The sequence below is a fragment of the Canis lupus genome, chromosome 15 (genome assembly GCF_048164855.1).
Source record: "Canis lupus baileyi chromosome 15, mCanLup2.hap1, whole genome shotgun sequence".
In the NCBI taxonomy this organism is placed as follows: Eukaryota; Metazoa; Chordata; class Mammalia; order Carnivora; family Canidae; genus Canis; species Canis lupus.
The window spans coordinates 7932901-7946098 of record NC_132852.1 but is presented as its reverse complement, the minus strand read 5'-3'; the positions used below and the strand labels follow the sequence as shown (position 1 = coordinate 7946098).

The 13198-nt window shown below is 42.2% G+C and overlaps 1 protein-coding gene across 3 annotated transcripts in view; it reads left to right on the top strand.

Moving 5' to 3' along the window:
• The first annotated feature begins 1296 nt into the window (after positions 1-1296).
• Positions 1297-13198, top strand: part of ASB5 (ankyrin repeat and SOCS box containing 5) — a 50534-nt gene continuing 38632 nt past the window's right edge. Inside the window, exons 1-3 of one of the 3 annotated variants that reach the window (XM_072775855.1) lie at positions 1297-1409; positions 1545-1673; positions 2786-3171. In XM_072775855.1, coding sequence (XP_072631956.1) covers positions 1597-1673; positions 2786-3171 — 463 coding nt within the window. In that variant the 5' untranslated portion in view covers positions 1297-1409; positions 1545-1596. Of the gene's footprint in view, positions 1674-2785; positions 3172-13198 lie in introns of all 3 variants that reach the window. The other 2 variants (XM_072775857.1, XM_072775856.1) reach the window with 2 other exon arrangements.

The following is a 13198-nucleotide window of genomic DNA, read 5'->3' as shown; positions in this document are numbered from 1 at the left end:
GTCAACACTATTCACACTGAGAGGGAATAAGAGAGTAAATGAGAAGATCTATGTAAAATATGTAGCATGTACTGGACTCTCGATAAATCATTTCTTTTTTTTTTAATAAATCATTTCTTCTTGTGTTTTTAATTAATGTCTCTCCTATCATCCATTCTAGAAGCACAATCGGTGAGCTCAATTTTGGCTTGCTTGATTGATTGACTGATTGAAACTAAAAAGATTAAGGCATTTGGGATGTGCTGGCTAATCATCCAAATCCTCCTCCTACACCCTCTCTATATGGTCAATAATAAAAGTGTTTATCTCAGTAAATCGCTTAAGTTACTCATCGATAGCGCATTTTTTAAGAAAATACTAAATGCCGGGAAAAATAGGCGCACAATACTTTTCATGCATTTTTTATGTTTTTTTTAATGTTTTATTATCTATTTATTTTTTACATATTTTTAAAAATATTTTATTTCATTTTTTAAAATTTTTTTTAATTTAGTTTATTTTTTTTTAAAACCAAATTTTTTTTCCATTGGTGTTCAATTTGCCAACATATAGAATAACAGCCAGTGCTCATCCCGTCAAGTGCCCCCCTCAGTGCCCGTCACCCAGTCACCCCCACCCCCCGCCCTCCTCCCCTTCCACCACCCCTAGTTCGTTTCCCAGAGTTAGGAGCCTCTCATGTTCTGTCTCCCTTTCTGATATCTCCCACTCATGCGTCTTTTAAATATTAATAAAGTTATTCCCAGTGTCATTTACAAGGCTCTATAATGTGAAAATACAACACCTCGTTACTATTTGACGACTTCACTGACTGCGAGTTATTTTATTCTGCCTTATTTTTACTGGTGATTGGACACGGTAAACGTTGCCAAAGGAGAGCATTTGCCAACACAGAATATCGAGGTGGAGATCAAGGAACTCCTTAAAATAAAACCTGGCATCTTGGCACCGAATCCTACATATTGGGCAGGAGTAATGTCCTCCTGGTAAAACCACAGGACTTTGAGCCAGCCCCCCAGTGATGGCAGCCTTATTGAAATAACCATGTCCCTCAACACGAAAGCATCCAAGGCCCCTGGTTAGCTGCTGCAGAGGCGATTGTTTACACTGGCACTTACTGGTAAAGGGAAGGGGTGAAACCCTAGACGTGCGCCCAGGCGGGCCTGACTTCTGATTCCGCAGCCCCAAGTGGAAGTGAGGGCAGTGACTCAGAGCATTGTGATGGCGCAGCTGTCGCCGGGGTGCCTCTCAGGCCCTGCTCAGGCCCTGCTCAGGCCCGGGCGCCCGTGCCAGAGGGACAATAGCTGGAAGGTGATCGGCATGTCACTGCTTGGCTGACACAGTCTCACGACTGGGGAGGGGGGGACACAGGTCTCCTCGGTACCTAGAAGCTCATCTTCACTGACTCCCAAGTGGGTCCCCAGGGCCACCCCACTGCTGGGGGCTGGGTCCCTGCCTGGGAAAACAAGGCCACTGGCCGTCTTCATAGGGAGTTCGGTGATTTCTTTCTAATATATTGACCCAATTAATTTTTTGGGAGCCACTAGGTCACTGGGGAAAGAAGCAGCCTGGTTCACTGGACACATTGGTTTTGCAGCGATGTCTCCTCGGAACGTTGCGTGTAAATCACTCCAATCCGAGAAGGTGAGCAGCATGAAAAGCATATACCGAGGCAGGTAAGCATGCAGCACCTGCCAATATGTCCCATCATCGATACGCTCCTTTGTCCTATGGAGCCACCTCTATTTCCTTAAGTCTCTGTTAATAGTTATTATTTTGGAGCTTCTCAGAAGGATTGGGAAGCAACACACAATGAACAAACTCCAAACCTGCTCATAAAAACATGCAAATAAACTCCCTGCATAATATGCCATTTTTTTATCTTGGCATATTATTTTTTACTTAATTGCCAACATATTGCCATTATAAATTGTTCTTCTTAACAATTTGATTTACTTTTAAAAATATACGTTGCCTAAAATAGCTATTGCTTGCCCAAGGATGCCCTTATAGACACCTGCATTTCATTCACAAATTAAGGCAAATTAGGGTTAAAGATCACAAGCCTAAAAAGTATATTGTTTTGTTTTGTTTTGTTTTGGAACAGACTATACAAAATACTTATGCTTATTGGACAATTCTCTGAACAGGCCACCTCTGCCGGGAAGTCTTTCCTGACTCTTCCCAGTGAGGATTAGGCTCTTTCTCTCTGTGCTCCCATGATACCCTGTCTTCACCTGTATTTATCCGGTGTATCTGTTTCCTCGTCTAGACTAGGGAGCCCTGTGGCAGGGACATTACATTCTTGTCTCTCCAGCACCCAGCAAAATATCTGACACCTGCTAGGTGCTTCAAAGGTGTTCACAAGATGAATGAACAGTTGATTGATTATTCTATGACTTTCCAGTCTATCCTTCTAGAAGATCTGACAATAGTGACAGCGACATAATTGGCTAATTGATGAGTTAGTCATTGAGATCACCCAGTCATGGACTATTTGATGATTTAGCTCACGGTCTACAAATAGGACCCTCTTTTAAAGGCTTGGAGGGATGGGCTGAATTTTACCTGCTACTACGAAAATCGTTCACATCAACAACTGGAACCCGGGCAGCACAGCCTTCGAAGTGTTGCTGCTAACTCGATCCGGGAAAGGAGGTCATCTGTACATAAGTTGCAGAGCCTGGGTTTTGAAGTTCAGAGCAGAGAGGTGGGGGGGTGTCATTTTATATTGAGAATGGAAAGTCAGGAGCCTTGCGAGCCGAGCACGTGTTGCAACTGCTTCCAGGGAACATCGTCAGACCAATAGCAGCCTGCGAAGAACTTTTATGGACGGTATAAATATTTTGAGCTCGGGGCATCAGCAGCAGCTGACCTTTCCTCGCCTGCGGACCAGCTGTTCGGGAGCATCCCGAGGAGAGCAGGCACCGCGGAGACTTGGATCCCCCCGAGAGCCCCGCGCTGCACCCAGTGCCGCGATGTCCCTGTTGGAAGAAAGCCGGCCCTTCGCCCAGCAGTTATCCAATGTCTACTTCACCATACTGTCCCTCTTCTGTTTCAAGCTTTTTGTGAAAATCAGCCTCGCCATCCTCAGTCACTTCTACATCGTGAAAGGCAACCGCAAGGAGGCGGCCAGGATCGCAGCTGAATTTTATGGAGTGACCCAAGCCCAAGGTAGGTCTCCCTAAGGCGGCTTCAGGCCCAGGCCACCTCCTGCTCCAGCCACCATCCTGGTGGCATGTTGTGCTCTCGCGCCTGCTTCAAAGCCAACACGCCCCCCAAATGTTCCCTCACCAAAAGGAAAAAACAAATTTGTTAACCTCGTGGCTTCATAAAGAAAGAAAATCAGTTTGCTGTATAAAGGTCCAAGTTGATAAAAATCAAGGTATGGTTGCAAAGTGGCCGAGTGGAAGCCTCCCACGGAGTGTGTGTTTTTTATTATCATTAAAATCTATTTAAAATTTGAATTAAAAAGTATTTTAAAACCTGAAACATTCCATCGGCCACGCTCTAATGTGAGAGGTTTCGATTACTGATTGTGTACTTCAACTGTCCTTTCCCATGTACCCGGGCTTTTATGGTATTTAAATCGACTCCTTAGCCATATGGTAAGCGGTTGCTATTGGAAAGAGAAGATTTGGAAGGTTTTAATTGTTGTTCACGACTTTTGTTTGGCCGAGATCATAGGATAAAATGCAGTGTGTCGAGTGCTAAGATTTAAGGCATGTGTTTTCCTGGATGGAACTGTCACTGCTTTGCTCAACTTGTAAAAAGTCGACTATAAGAGGACAGGAACAAGAATTAACAAATTGTGTGTGTGTAGAGCCAGATATATCCATCCACTTTTCTTAGAAGAAATTGAGCTATGAGACCAAAGGAGAAACAATCATTTGAACCATAGACCTGAATGGTTACAAATGCATTTACACTCTACTGGACGATATTCTATACAATAAAAACAATTGTTCTGGTGACCTTCAAGGTGGCATTTTTAATTCCTTGCAGCCTTTTGATTAATTTCTGGTTTGAACATCAGCGGGCAAGTACGCACATTGTAGAGCCCAAATACCTCGATACCTCTAAAGTAACTTACAATTTCAGATCAAAATACACTATCACCAAATTAAAGAACATTTTTTTTTAAGAGCACTCAGAATGGAAAGCTTGCTTTTTAAAATCTATTTTGTCTGGCTTTTCAGTTTGTGGAATATTTCATTTTTGAATCTAGGTTACTCTGTAGGTACATGGAAAGCTGAATCAAGGTAGAAAATATTTTTTGGTGTGTTGGGTGGATAATAAATTCATTTTGGCTAAGGAAGAGTGTTTTTACGCCAAGTGAGGAATTTATGGACTCACTAAAAATAAGGAAACTCTAAATACTGGTATGAAACTCCCACAAAAAGCTGGGTCTACTTGAACAGGCAACATGTACTCCTTCACCTGGCAGCCCTGCTTCCGAAGGGATGAAACTATTTAAATGTGGCACATACTATGTAGGTAAATGGAAGGTTTTGTTTCAAGAGCAGCAAACATAGGAAATTAGATTTTAAAGCCAAAACCATACTCCTAGATATAAGATTAAATCATATACTCATAGGGTGATAAGACCTACTCTCCTAGGTCCCCAATAGCACATTACTTCATAGTTGAATCTTGTCTACTTGTGACGGGAATTGCTATAGATACGCATGTGAAAAGTTGGCTAAAAATCCACACGTTCTGTGGAGTGACAGTGTTTTAGAGAAAGCTATGGAAGCTCCTTTTAGTACAAATTCATAAATAACAGGAAACAGTTGTCCTCTGTTTCACCTGATCTCGGTGCACTTAGGCTGGAAATCACAGGAATATATGAGATGGCTTCCATGGTCCCATCTAGTTTTATGGGTCTGTGTTAAGATATATTAGAATTCTAGGATTATGTCCCAAAAAGGAAAGAAAGAAATCAATACTCACTAGTGGGAATTATTTTCCTGGGAATATAAATTGGGAACACAAGATCTTTAAAATTTTTGCTTTATCTTATTTTAATATTATATCTATTTAACACAGTTCTTCTTTCTTAAATCTTGTATTAATCTATATATTAAATAATAGAATATATTACCATGATTTTCCTTCAATGTAAGCACAGTCTCCAATTTTATTGTAATATTAGGAGGATAAACTAATAATTTAGAACTTACAAACTTTTTTCTTTTTTTTTTTTTACAAACTCTTTCTTCATCTCCTACCTCTAAGAGTTAATTTTTCTTTGCCTAGGAAACTATTAATTTCTTCATTTTGACATAGCTCTTCCTTTTATTTACTACAATTAAACTGTTTTAATTTTGTTTATATTTTTATAATTAACCAATCAGGCTTAATTATCTTTGTTTAATCTAGCAATTTCCTCCTTCCTAGGGGAGATTATCACCTTCATTCCACTTTGAATTAGGCTTCTCATTCCTACTTTCAAGACTTAGCCAGATTGTTCCCCAACATTTCTGACGTGGAGTTGTCAAATTCCATGAAATACGAGATGATGTGTGTATTTTCATGTGTCTCATAACCACAGAGACCCCGTTGACAACATTCTGGATGTCCTCTCCATGCCATAGTACTTCGGTATGAAGTAAAAGAAACTGTGTCTTAGTAGATGCTATTGCAAATCAACTCATTGTATTTGAGCGATGCAAGGTAGGGTTGGTTTTTTTTTGTTGTTGTTGTTGTTGGTTTATTTTTCCAAATAAAACCGAAGAAAACCAAAGTTTTTTTCCAAATGCTTTCTAGTCATAACCGAAGTTATGACTTCACAAGGATGCTGGAAGCTAAACGGCAGCTACAATGGTTTAAGATTATTCCCTTTTTGATTTCCTTGAGACACCAGTAAAACTTACAAATCAGCTTCTTCATGTTTTATACCGAAGACTTTTATCAACTCCACCGTCACATCGAAGGGACCTATTTATTACTCCCTTCTCTATACCTACTTCCTGTATCATTCTTGCTGTTAAATGTCCTGGTTACAGTCTCTAAAATATCAGAGGAGTAGTCTATTTTTAAAGCTAGCACTATACTTTGAGACTGACCGTGAGGCTAATAGGAGTTGAAAGGTATTTTCAGCTCTAGTGTCAAACAGTACATCGATTTTAGGAAATCACTCCAAGAGCCCCCCTTGGAACTAATGCCCCCAAGGACACTTCAAGAGGCAGCAGCTCTGTTCTGTTAAGGGTGATACTTTCCATATTCCATCTTGGGCTCTAAAGGAAGTTCACTAGTGTTAACCTACAAGTGGACAGGCCCCGTCCTAAGTACCTGTTTTATGAGCCCCCCCCCCCCCCACCCGGTATCAAGGCACTGAAAAAACAAGATATGAGAAGGCAAGGTGTATTTTTTTCCATCTGTGAGTAGCTAATTCCAATGGAAGAGGCGGATCTTGAGTTGACCCCACGAATGACCAGAGACAGGGATTGGGGATGCTCACAGAATATTAAGAAACAGGGGCACCCGGGTAGCTCAGTGGTTGAGCATCTGCCTTCGGCTCAGGTCATGACCCCAGTGTCCTAGGATTGAGTCCCACATCGGGCTCCCAGCATGGAGCCTGCTTCTCCCTCTGCCTATGTCTCTGCCTCTCTCTCTGTGTCTCTCATGAATGAATAAATAAATAAATCTTTAAAAAAATATTAAGAAACAGTGGATTTTACTGGAGCGAAGGTTCACGCAGCACAAAAAAATGATGATAAATTGGGCGCAGATACAAACGAATTCGAATGGAAGGTTCATGCAGCACAAAAAATGATGATAAATTGGGCACAGATACAAAAGAATTCGAATGGCAGGTTAAGCAATTAGAGCACAACTTCGAAAGACTTATGAGAGTTTTTGGTGTGAGTGAAAGCAGGAAAATGAGAAAAGACATGTATAAAACCTTAATGTAAAGTACATGTACATATAGTAGTGATGTTTGGAGTCTGACCGTGGGACAAGCTTGAAGCAGGGAAACCACTTAGGCTCCTGCCGTGGGGGGATGAGGAGCCAGGCTCCCCTGGTGGTGGGGGCGGGGGTGTGGACAGAAAAGAAAGAATGATATACGAATAAGTAAAAAGAAGAGAGGCGCCTGGGTGGCTCAGTCTGTTAAGCATGTGCCTTTGGCTCAGGCTGTGATCTCGGGGTCCTGGGAGGGAGCCCTGCCTAGAGGAGCATCGGCTCCTCCCTCTCCCTCTGCTCCTCCACCTGCTGCTCATGCCCTCTCTCTCTCTTTCTCTCTCTTTCAAATAAATAAAATCCTTTGAACAATAAAATAAAAAGGAGAAAAGAATAAATCTGATGATAACTTTAAATGGCATTGGCAGAGAGAGCAGATGTGACTTTAGGGGAGCTGCTTGCCTCCCAGAATTGGATACGGACACACCTAAAGGAAAAATATGTCAATCTGCAGAGGGCTTGATTAGCGGTGCAGGCGCAGGGGAGGCTGCGGGCCCAGCCAGGCAGCTACAGGGCCTGGCCTCTCAGTGCTTGGTGAGGCTGCGGGGTCACCTTCCCCTCCCTCCCCCGTGGAAGGTCGGGGTAAATCGGAAAGGAACAGAACTAGAATCTGCACCCTCCTCTTACGTTTGATTTAATTCTGTATTCCTTTTGTTTCACCAAGTAACCTTCTGATTAGGGTTTGGCTCTTCCTGTAGATCTGTCCCCCAAAAAAGAATGAGCTGGCTTGTTCCCAGGAGTGTGTGACTCCCTCTGACATTTACTCCCCTTCTTGTAAATTAATAGATTTGCATCCCCCTATCACTCTTTGGTGGTGTTTCGTGTTCTTTGAGCAGTAAGTCCACCTCTGACGTGTGAATTTGCTCCAGCTTTAGCTGATAGATCGGGTTTCTGAGCCTGCAAGGCCACAGACCAGATTTTACACTGTGGAAAATTCATCAAAGTAATGTCTCTCTGTGAGGCCGCTTGAAAAACAATCCTCGTGACATCCAGACTCTTCAGGCACTCCCCTCACGGCTGAGACTTTATATAGAATACAGAGTGCATGGATAAATAATCACCTGACACTATCTGTTTTTGCGACTTCATAGATTTGGTTTTTAAGCAGACAACTTTTTTTTTTTTTTGTGACCTCTCTTATTGTTGACACTTGAAAATAGGCTGTGGTGTAAACTTGCCACCACAAGTCAAATGGCAAAAGTGCTGGCTGTGTTTTGGAGAATGGTGTCAGTGGGATGGGAAAAGCAGCTAGAATTTTATATGATGCAATATCATGTTTTTTCTCCATCGAAAAGTCTATCTCAGGTTTAAGAGCAGCTTGAGGAATTTAATGTCACATCAGATGTCAACAACATCCGTGGCAGTGACACTCGTTTTGCCCGTAACGGAAGAGCGACTCGTTTCCTGCAGGGCTTGGTGCCGTGTGCTGATTGTGTATGAGATTAGTTATGTGAGGAACGTGGCTCAGAATCTCAGCTGGGAAAAATTTCAAGAGGCAAATCTGTAGGGTGACTTTCTTTTTTCCTGGTGTTCATTATATAAAGGTATAAAAATACCTTGAAGATGTGAGAGCTTTGGACACGTTTTCTATACTTAGGTGGAGCTCTCTGTAAGAATAACGTGAGCCAGAAGACCTGTTCTCGTCTGACAAAGGACAGGACAGTATCGTTGAAAGTGTTACCAAAAAAAAAAAAAAAAAAATGTTAAGCTATTTTCATTTTTGCCCAAGCTCTACTATTTTTTGGAAATGTCAGAGCTACTACTTTTTTTGGAAGAGACCATTATACTACTGTGCATTAAAAATGGAATCTGGGAAGAAGGTTCCAAGTTCACGAAAGACAGTCATATTTTTAATGTGTTAATATCTCTCCTCTTCCTCTGTATTTGGAGAAATGAATGGATTTGGGGGAATTAAAGAACTTGGCATACAGATAACAGCTTGCGAGGGGTCAGTTTTCCCTGGAATAGTCTTCTCATGCCTTTGGTCTCTCTCTCTCCGTCCTTACGTCATTCAATTATTTACTCCTTTCTTACTTACAGTGTTGACTTGTGTGTGTTCCATGTCACAGGCACTGGGCTGGGCATTACACACACAAACACACAAACCAAACAGACTCTCTCCTAAAGGTATCATCTAGGGAGAGACAGATAGATAACTGAGTAGCTTTAAAAGGTGGGAAGTGCTATTTTATAAGGCTAAAGAAGATGCTATGGAGCACAGAGGTGAGAGAACATGGACCGAAATAGGCCTGCCTGGGACATGTCAGTTAAATGGAAGTTTGCTGGCAGCCTGCATATTCTCTCCCACAGTCGTGCACATATCCTTACTCACAACACACACGAAACCTTGCCGATGCCCCACTTTCACTCCTGCATTCCTTTTTCACCTCAATTACTACGAGTTATTATTACTTCTGACTCACGTTCCCCCTGCCTAAATTTTTACCTACAAGCTCAGAGTTTTATTAGTAAAAGAACGCATTTTTAGGAAAGAATAAAATAGGCTTATTCCTTATCCACTAAGGTTTTTGAAAAATAACAGGCATTTCAGTTAAAAAAAAATCTCAGAAATGAATTCTGTACATGTTGATAGGAGGCATTCTTAGAATTAGTTCTATAGTTTTTACAGAATAAGGACAGTTAAAGAGTGAAAACTAGGTCTGAACCTTCCGCTTTCCAATTTACTAGCTCTTGTAGAAGGTGGTAAATTATTGAAATAAGATTTTGCTTGTTCATTAACGTAACTGATACAGTTTTGAATTTAATTCAGTTTGGTACTTGGAGCATTTGGACACCCCCTTCTATTTCTGGTTCAATGTTATGTGCCACCTGTGCATAGAGGAATACTTATGTGTGTATATACGTGGGTATACCTATGGAGAGATTTGCATACCTGCCACATGTCCTGCTTGACTTGCCTTTGGAGCAAAAGGACACTTGGTTAAGTGGAGCCAAACTGCACATATAAAACAGCCAAACAGCAAGCAGGCAGGAACTCCTAAGGTGCTAAATGAAAACAGTTAAGTTCTGTAATGACTGGTTTCTAAGGAAGTCCGTTGAGAGTATCAGGCCCTTCATCTAGAAGGTGGGGCTTAAGATAACATTTCAGAAGCAGAACGGATCTCGTTAAGTAAGAGTAGAGATGAACCCAAGCTGAATAAAAATGCAAAGAAGAAGCTTGGAACATGGAACTAAAGAAACCTGGCTCATCTGGGGGCAAAGATTGATGTATAAGTATTAGCTAAGGATTCCTAGCTGGGCGATTGGTACCGATGTGAAAAATAAATACACATCTTCTCGGTCACACAGCCAAAAGTAAATGGCCTTATTAAGAGCTTTCTGCTGCTTTTATTTAGATCCGGGCTACAAAAAAAAAAAAAAAAAAAAAAAAGCCATTACCTAATGATGGAAATAATTACCACCAGAAGTATTTTATAGAATCCTTGGGGTAGCGAGTCACTATTTTGTTACCCATGAAATACGCGTATTTCACAAACTCCATCTGGGAGAAGACAAAGTACTTCCTGGACTCCTGGACGTGGAAGCAGCAGCGCACATCCTCAGAGAGCCCCTACGGCGGTTCCGTGGATTCCTGCAATAATTTTAGCACATTCAGCTCATCTTCCAACCTGGGGAGAAGAGAGGAAAGTTTGTCCCCAGGGACAGAGGAACCGTGTCATTGCAAGCAGGTGGAGTATTTGGAACGCCTCTTGCTTTGAAACCACCCTCAAATAGTTTTAGAAAAAGAAAGGAAGCAAGAAGAGTTTGCTTACAGACTGTTGTGTAGACCGTTTGGCATTTCTTCTCTTCTCTGCCAGCTGCACGAAGAACAAATCATTCTTTCTTTTCCCTCCGCAGGGCCACAAAGGAGACCATTGGCTTTTTAGACCGCAAATGCCCAAAGGATATCAGGGCAGGGAAGGAGAGTATCATCAATTGTTAAATTGTTAACACTACCAGGTGGTCTGTGATTAAACAACTCTATTCTGTGAAATTTCAGTTTGGGGGAGAACATATATTAGAAGGATTTTTTTAAAGATTATTTTATTTATTCATGAGAGATATACAGAGGGAGGGATAGAGACATAGGCAGAGGGAGAAGCAGGATCCCTGAAGGGGAGCCCAATGTGGGACTCGATCCCGGGACCCCGGGATCACACTTTTAGCCAAAGCCAGATGCTCAACCCCCGAACTGTCCAGGCATCCCTAGAATGATTTTTCTTATAATTTCTTTTCTATATCTTATAATTCTCTACTGATTACCGTGGGACAGATTTTTTAAGAATCTGCCCTCTATATAGATTTAGGAGTTTTCTAGAAGAGCCTGTGGGATTGAGAGGCGAGGGCGGCCTGCAGGGACAAGGTTCCTATAGACGCCTTTCCTCTTTCTAGTCAGGACAGCTCTACGGTTGTGAAGTGTCAGAAGCCGGACTCTCAGAGGAACTTTTCTTTAAAGGAAAGGACAAAATGATGTTCAGACGCAAATGCCCTCAATTGAATTAAAATATGATGTAAGTTACATGCGTCTTTCCAGAACCTACCTACCTTACAAAATGAGTCACAACGGAATAGCCTTTCAACATTCTTTCCTAGGGATTAGGACAACAGTAAACATTCTGGACCCGTCAGGAATGTGTGCAACTTTGAGAAATGGATCGAAGCCAGCCTGTCTCCATGAGGGCAGCTAAAATTTCCATGCCACCATTACCTACTGAGCAAAATAGAAACATTCAGAAATACATATACTCTTTCCAGAAGGCTTAGAGTCTTAAACTATGGACAGAGGACAAACAAACTGAAACGTGATACCGGGATGCCATTCATGTTCTTAAATAGTAACACTGGTTCATCTCAGTCACCAAGCGTGGGGCTTGATTTAAATGGAAATGGACAGTGACACAATGAGAGAGAGGTACGGCCCACCCGTGGAAATCAGCTCCTGGGCCCTCCTAAGGCCGCAGAGTTCCTCCTGAGTTGGTTGAGTCAGGTAGGCTGATGGAGCAAGCAGCTATCCCCCTTTTGTTTTGTTTTTTTTTTTTTTTAAGATTTTATTTATTTATTCATGAGAGACACAGAGACAGAGAGAGAGAGGCAGAGACCCAGGCAGAGGGAGAAGCAGGCTCCATGCGGGGAGCCCAATGCAGGCCTCGATCCCGGGACCCCAGGATCAGGCCCTGGGCTGAAGGCTGCGCTAAAACGCTGAGCCACCCGGGTGTCCCAGCAGCTATTGTCCTAAACAGGCCTCAACACGACACAGCAGCAGTCAATAATGAGCACGGAAGTCGTGACTCTGGGGGACCCAACCCTTCCGTGACAAGCAGACACATCTTTGATTAATCACCGGGGAGCTTTATGAGCTCCTTCTGTTTTCCAAACTACCTCACTCCTAGGGAAACGATGAGCCCCGTCATCCATCGAGTGCGCAAGCAGTAGGTGATGCTTAGCAGGAGTGGATGCACCTAAGGAATTTCTGAATTTGGAAGCTTTGTGTCTGACTTCCCTCTCGGGCCGTGACCCAGAATGGGGAATTGGGCACAGGAAGAGGGCTAGTGTCTTCAGAGCTGGGACACAGGGCACCGCTGATCTATTGAGTGCGGAAGGAATGAATGTGTCTTCGCTTACTTCTCCAAGAAGTGGAAGAAAGGAAGCTTAACCAGAAATGTGAACGTTGCTCTCTCCACTCTCCATCGTGATGACAAAATGGCCCACCCGGTACAATGGAGTTCAATGGTCAAGGTTTACGGCTACGTAACCAGTAGGCAAAGCAACAAAAAAGAGTGATTTGGGTTGGAGAGATGGTTTCCTACATAGTGCATGTGAAGTCCTGAAATGACACTTGTACACCTAATTGGCATGCCCATCCAAGAATGTGGAAGAAAGAGGAATCTCTTTAAGAAAGCTCAATCTTTAGGGCCCACTGGGGGTGGGAATGTTTTTAAAAAGAATTTCATTTATGATGGTTGTTAGATTCCGTGACAGAGATTTTAATAATCACTTAAGGGTTCATTTTAAGCAGCACACACAAATGACCACACACCTGGTCTTGCAGCATTGCAACAAATATTTCGATTATTTTTTTTTTTAAATTAGATTTTGGAAAGACAAAGGATTTAGCCAGAAGGGGGAAAAATAAGTTTGTAATTAACCTCAGACTCAAGAGGCAAACGTGATTCTTGCCAAATACTTGGATACCGAATTGTAACAAGACGGCATTAAAAAAAAAACTGCCCTCATTCTG